This window comes from Artemia sp. Qi Xiang Cuo, chromosome 19 (genome assembly GCF_049724085.1).
Source record: "Artemia sp. Qi Xiang Cuo chromosome 19, ASM4972408v1, whole genome shotgun sequence".
NCBI classification, from domain to species: Eukaryota; Metazoa; Arthropoda; class Branchiopoda; order Anostraca; family Artemiidae; genus Artemia; species Artemia sp. Qi Xiang Cuo.
Window position 1 is genome coordinate 37,331,199 of NC_142812.1, and position 8,036 is coordinate 37,339,234.

At 37.3% G+C, this 8,036-nt stretch overlaps 1 protein-coding gene across 1 annotated transcript in view; it reads left to right on the forward strand.

The window, feature by feature from the left end:
• LOC148940800 (guanylate cyclase soluble subunit beta-1-like) overlaps window positions 1–4,300 on the forward strand; it is a 56,038-nt gene extending 51,738 nt beyond the window's left edge. Inside the window, exon 8 of the mRNA XM_089105078.1 lies at window positions 3,992–4,300. Within this exon, the coding sequence (XP_088961204.1) occupies window positions 3,992–4,300 (309 nt within the window). The remainder of the gene's footprint in view (window positions 1–3,991) is intronic.
• Window positions 4,301–8,036: the final 3,736 nt, after the last annotated feature.

The following is an 8,036-nucleotide window of genomic DNA, read 5'->3' on the forward strand; positions in this document are numbered from 1 at the left end:
GCAATAAATGAGTTGTCACCTACCAAGAATATATAAAAAAAAAACAAGACAAGGAGGTACTAACCGTGAGTTAATTAGCCAATCGCTTGATGTGACTATCTGTGCAGGATCCTCAAATCTCTGACTTGGGAGCTTAACTAAAGGGCCACGCTTATTTCTTTCTTCTTCCTGATTCTGGCGGCCAGTCGAGCTGGCTTATCCCTAAAAATAAATCGAAAACATGAACTTTTAAACATTAAAGAATTACTTTATGCAAAAGATGGAAAATGTAAGACAAAGCGTATGAAAAAAGAAGTACATCACTTTAAGATACTGTGAGGCAAAAACATGGCCTTGTAGAAACGAAACATTTTTTTCTGAACTAAAGAAAGAGAAAAGAAAATGAACCACAATTTTACTCCTTGGATTTTAAGACAGCTAAAAACCTAGACTGAACAACTTATAAAAATCTACAAAATTTTTATATTCACTTTACGAGTTTCCAATTTTAATTTGTTCTAATATTTATATGTTTTAGCTAGAACACTGTCAATTTTTTTTATCTATGCAAAGAAATGTTATACATTTGGAAAAGAAAGATAGAAGACGCCTTGGTATGCCACCTCCCACCTTTATGTGGTTGTCCCTATATTCGAACATTTGGTGGTAACGAACTGTAATGCTTTCAAAAGAGCCATCTATTTTAATTAAACGGGCTTTGTGATTCAAGGGTTTGTGAATTAAACAAAATTTTAACTTTTGAGGCAATGAGCGTGGTATTGACTAAGGGGAGAACCCCTCATATAAATAATAACATTTACGTAATAAAAAAAAAAACAAGCAATACGGCTCAATAGTAATCCAAACTTTTAAAAAACGAATTTTGATGTCTATAAATATATTAAAATAATGGGCTGATTATGCTGATTCTAAATATATAAATTCTGTTAAGTTTAGTGTTACTCTTAAACGGCTCAAAGTCATATAAAATTTGCCTTCTTCTTTTAAGAGGGGGGAAACACCCCATGCACGTGAAAGAATTGTAATTAAAATCACGCCGTCAAATTCAGCTTATCAGACAACACCGAAACGCTGAAAAAATAGTTTGAGGCTATTTGTCTATAAGACCTATACGACCAGTTTATACGACCACCCCTTGCTTAAAAACCTTTATGCCCTGGGGCATAACTTACCACACTTGCCCCCGTACTCTGGGGTGATTTAAAAAAAATTATTTGTCTAAAAAAAAGTTTTGTTGGGACTCGAAGAGACTTTTCCGCTTTTAAACGAATGGTAACTGCACCGACGTACTAACCACTAGTACCAATAGAGCCCAGCGAATGATTTGTTTAAAGTGATACTTTGTGAGCAGAAATCATTTTCTTTTTGTTAGTCCTCCGTTAAAGCAGATGATAGCCAATGACCTCTCGCCTTAATTAAATTAAAATGCCAAAGCTTGATTGAAGTTCCGATGCATCTTTTTGAAAATAGTCCGTAATTGTTAACTTCTCAAATTTAAATTGAACGAAAATTCGAGTAAAATTGCTGACGCGATTGTTTTTGGCCTCAACTAGCCCCCCCCCACAACCGATGATTTTCCCAAAAATGTATTCGATCAAAAATTGTATATAACCATTTTGTAAAAAAAAATAGTTCACAGATCAAGTAGCAAAAACTCTGAGGTCGGCAAAATCACCAGGGACCGGAGCAAGGGCTGTTAGCTATGCCTTGGAAGCATATATGTTTTTATGCAAGGTATGATCGTATATACTTAAGAACCATTCTATTTTAAATAGGAAGTTCTCGTCCTCTTAAGAATCTAAATTAATCAACGGTAAGTTCCCTCCCCCCCCCCACAGGCACTTTTCCCTAAATACATCCAATAAAATTATGGTATGGTCATTTAGTTTAAAATAGTTAAAATATCAAGAAACAAAGACCCTGGAGTTGAGACATCCCCCTAGAGCACAGGGGCAAGTGTGGTAAGCTATGCCCCAGGGCATATAGGTTTTGACTATATACTGAGCATGGGAGGGGCCTAGTTTCCCTCCAATTTTTGTCCATTAAAAAGGGTACTTAGCAAAATCAAATTAATTCCTTTGTTAACTTTTAACGTTTTTTTTTTTTTTGACGAAAAGATTATTATTTAAATGATAAAGTTGTTTATTAAAATACGATTAATAATTCTTTGTGTTATACATCTACATATAATTTCTGGCAAAAAATTCGAACTCGGCAGCTCATTCTTGCCTCTATGATAAAAGGCCAGACTGTAGCAAAATATAATCATTCATTTAGGATTTCCCAGATTGAATGATGCAGCCGTTTATTGAAAGTGCCCACTCAGTTTCTGTATTTTCAATGCTGGATATTACTTTACTTCTTTACAAGGAAATAAGACTACTACTACTACTACTACAACTAACAGCTCACCGCAGCACCAAGCCGCCTGAGCCCAACACAGCTACACACGCTCCTCCTCCATCCTAATCTATTCAAAGCCTCCCTTTTTACACCTGCCCATGAAGTTCCCATAAGAAGTATTAAATTTTCACATTGGGAAATAAGAAGTATAAAATATTCACAAAAAGGTTGATTCGTTGTTAGCCAAGATGATTTCAGCCTACTTCATTTTTTTAACTTTTTCAAGCTTTCCCCTCCTTTACGTGACGGTCTGTTCCTCATGTTTTGAACTGCACACGTTATAGCAATTTCGAACTTTCTGGCGAACTTTCCGTTTTCATTAGCAGCGTGCTAGCGCTGCCTAAGTAAAGAACGATGTGAGTGCACCCCGGTGCTGGGCCGGCAGATCGACCAAACGCCACCAACGAGCGGTCGGATCGACCACCGCCGAAGTGTTGCAACGTCACCGGCACGCTGCAGGGGCGCCGTTGCCGGTAGAGGCGGCGGCGTTCAGTCGACTTTAAATTAATTGTGCGGCAAGTCTGTATTGCGCCAACCGCAAAGTTGAAGCTTTTCCTTCTCGTTTGGTTTAGTATTTTAATTTTACTGATTAGAAATCTAGCAGGGCTTACACTATCCCCCAATTCTCAAGTGTTTCCCGAAAATATATGTGTCACCGTAAAAAAAATTTGACTCCCCGAATCCCCAAAAATCACGCAATCACGGTTCCATCCCTAGCGATATAAAACTTAGTTCGTTTAATACGATTGATGGTGCCAAAGGTGATGACAACCTCTATCTTATTGATATCTTCAAGAGGCAGCGTTAATTTTTTAATGTCGCAGTGCTGCTGTAGAAAGTTGAGTTTAAACTTAAAGACCAGGGGGTTTGGTGGGGATGACAAATTTTCCCTTATTTTGTAAAACTTTTTGATTTTTAAAAGCGAACACATCTACATACCCCCCCCCTTTCTTCAAGTATTGTTATACAATTTCCCTTGAACTTCAGTGTAAAGAGCGGACAAATTTAAAATTTGAAGTTGAGCGTAATTAAAACTCGAAACGGACGGAAATTATCATGTATATGAGGAAAACTACTGGCCTTCTCGGCAACCTTTCTTTACGCTAAGGTTTTGCTGTATTTCCTTTCTTTAAGACACATGCTTCTAGAAGAGGGTGCTCCAAACAACGGTCCATGGGACAGACGCGGCCCGCTATCTTCTCTCATAAGGTCCCTGGAGACCTTTTAATCGCCAAAATGGTTTTATATAATTTCACCAACTTTATCACATTCAAGTGCTACTGTAGAAAATTGAGCTTAAACGTAAAGACCAGGGGGTTTGGTTGGGATGACAACTTTTCCCTTATTTCGGAAAACTGTATTTCATTTTGAAAAGCGAATACACCTACATACCGCCCCCTTTTCTTCAAGTATTGCTATACAACTTCCCTTGAACTTCAGTGTAAAGAGCGTACAAAATTAAAATTTGAATTTGAGCGAAATTAAAACTCGAAACAGACCGGAAATTATCATGTATATGAGGAAAACTACTGGCCTTCTCAGTCACCTCTCTTTCCGCTATAGTTTTGCTTTATTTCATTTCTTTAAGGCACATGCTCTAGCACAGGGTGCTCCCAACAACGGTCCATCGAGACAGACGCGGCCCGCGATCTCCTCTCATAAGGTCCTTGGAGACCTTTTAATCGCCAAAATGGTTTTATATAATTTCACCGACTTTATCACATTCAAAACCAATTTTCCTGGAATGTATTATTCACCAGCAAGCGGCCTCAGTGAAAAGATTGATCAACTTAAGTCTGTACTCGAGACGCTCTCCTCCACTGCCTCCGCAGTTGGGCTGCAAATCAACTGGAAGAAAACGAAGATCATGCCCATAGAAATGACCGCATCGGTGTAACCCTTAACTGTTGTGATCAATGGCCTAACTGTGAACTTGGTAAGGCAGATCCCCTATCTTAGATCAATTATATCATCAAATGGCACACTTGACGCCGATATATCAGCCAGATCAGCCAAGGCAAAGTCCGTATTCAGACGGCTCCTGAGGGCAGTCTTCCACAAGCTACAAATTAGTCGCCTTACAAAAGCCCGTATCTACAACGCCGTCTCAAGCATAATACTGTACTCTTTTGAGACATGGTCGATAACACTGACACAGCTAAGAAAGGTCGATGCCATCCAAACTATACACCTGTGTCAAGATGAAGGGTTCAAAGGGTGGGAAAAGATCCATAACACTGACATCCAGAGAACCTTCAAATTTGCCAACCTCTCCTTCCACATAGAAGCTCGTTCTCTAAGATGGTACGGCCATTTACTCCACCTCCTGCCAACTACCCTTGCAAGGATCATATCGGACTTCAATTCCTCGATTGTCTGGAAGCGTTCTCGAGGGAGGCCACGCACCAGATGGGCTGATATTATAAGCCGACGCCTCCTCAACCGCAACATTGATCCTAATGAGGCCTCATCCTTAGTCCTGAACAAGGCTACTTAGAGCAAGACTGACAGCGCTGTCAATCAGGTCCGTTTACAATGGTAACCCTACTGAGCAAGAGCGAAAAGTCAAAGTAAGTCAAAAGGCTTTGTTTACTAAATATATGGGCATTAGGAGTGAATTGAATTCTGTGAAAAACATGGTGGATATGGTATGGTCAAATGGGTTCAACCATAGACAATTCAGAGGCATGTTAAAGGATACAGACATAGAATCGCAAGATTTATCATAAATATACAGTAGTAAGATGGCCAAGTTATGAGAGATTTCTGAGTAGGGTAATTGAATTAGGGAAGGAAATACCTAGAAAGTAAAGTTCTTAGAAAGTAAAGACACTGTCTTTACTTCCTAGTAAGTAAAGACAAATCACAGCTATTACTGTCTGATGAAGAGTGGGAATAGAAATTGGCCGACTCGGCCATGAATGGGTGTCTGAACAATTCTGGGGAATATAAATAGGAAGGGTGTGTGAAAGCACAGGATGGCAGGTCCCCAACACCCCATTGCAGTTCCTAGCTCAAGGGCTGCTAAACAGAGATCAGCACTGCCGGTAGGGACTGTAAGATCCAAGTGCTAAAATCCTTACTTTTTTTCATTGCATAAAAATTTAAAGATTTTTACTGTTTCAGATTTTTAGGTTTCATTTTAATTATTTGAAATCTACATTATTTTCTTATGTTAGGAATTCGTCATGTTTCAATTTCATTCCCAAAGTGTTCAATCTGTTATTACCTACTTAATGCAATAGTCTGTAGTCATATTTTCAAATAGCCAAAATGCACTATTTGTTGTTCTTAAGTGAAAAATGATTAATAGGGATTTTATAACTTGCAGTATAAAAGAGTAACGTGTGATGGTAAGGGTTTTATTAAAAGGTAATAAGACTAATGTAAAGATTACTGCTAGTGACAACCCATCAGAGTGTTCCCTGACAGCAAGAACCCGTTTGGGGCAACAACACAAACCTCCTTAACTCCAATTTGATCATAATACCACTCCCATGAAGTTTCTCCCTTCTTTAAACCGTTTCTTGTCACTTCTCTTCATCCCCTTTTGAGGCTTGGTCCAAAATACATGAAATGATTGAACAAATAGAGCACAAGTCACATCCAGTTTCTCACAAAAAATTCCTCTGGTCTTCATTTCCCCTAAGGGGGTAATGTAGGAAGCAAAACATAGCATGGAAAAGAGTATATTAATTTAAAAGTAAAATAGAATAAACTGGATTGAACAGAAATTAAAACTTTTTTTTAGCTTTAAATAGGCGGGGATTGTTGAAAATAAAATAAAACATGAAAAAGAGCCAGGTAATTTAAATAGTAGAAATATGAATTTAATAAAATAAGTAAAAGCAGTTCTATAAACGAAGCTTAAATTTTGCTGAAATCAACATAGCAACAAAAAATCTTTGAGCAACAGCTGCAACAACATAGCAACAACTGAGTTATCTTAAATAGTCATAAATAAAATATTTAAACATGTTAGATTTATATATTTCTCTATTATTTCAATGATTGAAGTCCAGCAACAGCTGTGTTAATCTTCCTAGATCAAGATAAGTGACTTGAAACTTATGTTATGGACATTCATGAACCCAAGGCATGAATAAAAAACTGTTTCCGCTATCGCTACTAACAATTTTTTGTTAGATCCTGAAAACTCGCCGTACTGGTTGAATGGTTGGCGCGCTCGACGTGCAATCCTGTGTCCGCAAGGGTAGGGGTATGAGTCCTGATATCACTGATTATCTGGTTTGCCACAGGGGTTAGCGGCGTGACTCAGTAATCTCGGCCAGAGTTGAATCCGCTCTAAATAGTTGCATGGAAAACTCCGGAGAAAAAAATGGGAAGGGTTAAAGGATTTGCCACAACCATAGACATAATCAGCCCATTAGCAAGATCAGTAGTTTTTAAATTAAAAAAGGTAATTTTGGAAAAGATAAATATGGTAAATTTGGTCTATCAGACTTAAAGGAAAACACAAAAAGGAAAGCAAAGCAGAAAACCAGGAAAGTTCTCGAAATTCATTTGTTAAATAACATCTGACGTTTTACTTTTGTTCTACGAAACGGTTACCATTTGATGTTAAGTGATTATCGTTAGCAATATTTATTTTTATTCTTCAAGTTTTTCAAATTTTGTGCTCAAAATCTATCAACAATCTTCTTCAACAATATTTTGAATTCTTAAACAATTGTACTGAGTCGGTAGCAACAATTCTTCTATTTGCTTGCGGAAGCATGATTATTTGTAAAATTGTTATCAATAAGTTTTTTTTAAAACGGTGGAAACAGGCTTTAAATGTATCACCGACCTATAAACGATCTTGAAGGAACTATGAAAGTTAAATAATAGGCATTAGTGTTTCGATAGAATCTTCTGGGTCGTTCCTCCCCCCTCCACCAAACAGTACAAAGAATTTTTTTTTAATATAAAGTATGCTTCTTGTCCAAATATTTTCTCCGTTTTAAAATTTTTATAGATACATCTACGCCCCCCCCACCCCCAGAAATAGGGACCAGTGTGTGTACATGTTCCAGGCTTACTGGTCAAATGTTCGTCTTCTTGAAGACGATGAAATAATTAAAATACCCTATAAATACTGATTAGATGAGAGACTCATAAAAAAATCCAGTCAGAGATCTATGTTGCAATAAATGAGTTGTCACCTACCATGAATATGTAAAAAAACAAGATAGGCAGATACTAACCGTGAGATACTTAGCCAATTGCTTGATATGACCATCTATGCAGGATTCTCAAATCTCTGACTTGGGAGCTTAACTAAAGGGCCATGCTTGTTTCTTTCTTCTTCCTGATTCTGGCTGTAAGTCAACCTGTATCACAACTAAACATAAATCAAACACCTGAGCTTTTAAACAATATATACTTGATTTATTAAAAAGAAGTAAAATGCAATGAACATAACATTAAAAAAGAAGTACATCTCTGTACGGTGTTATTAGACACACACATTGCCTACCACAAGCAATAAATTTTTTTTTTCTGACAAAAAGAAAGAAGAAAATAAAATGAACCATAATTGTACTCCTTGGATTTTTCGACAGTTAAAAACCTAGACTGAACAACTTACAGAAATCTTAAAAAATTTTATATTCACTTTGAGAGTTTCTAAT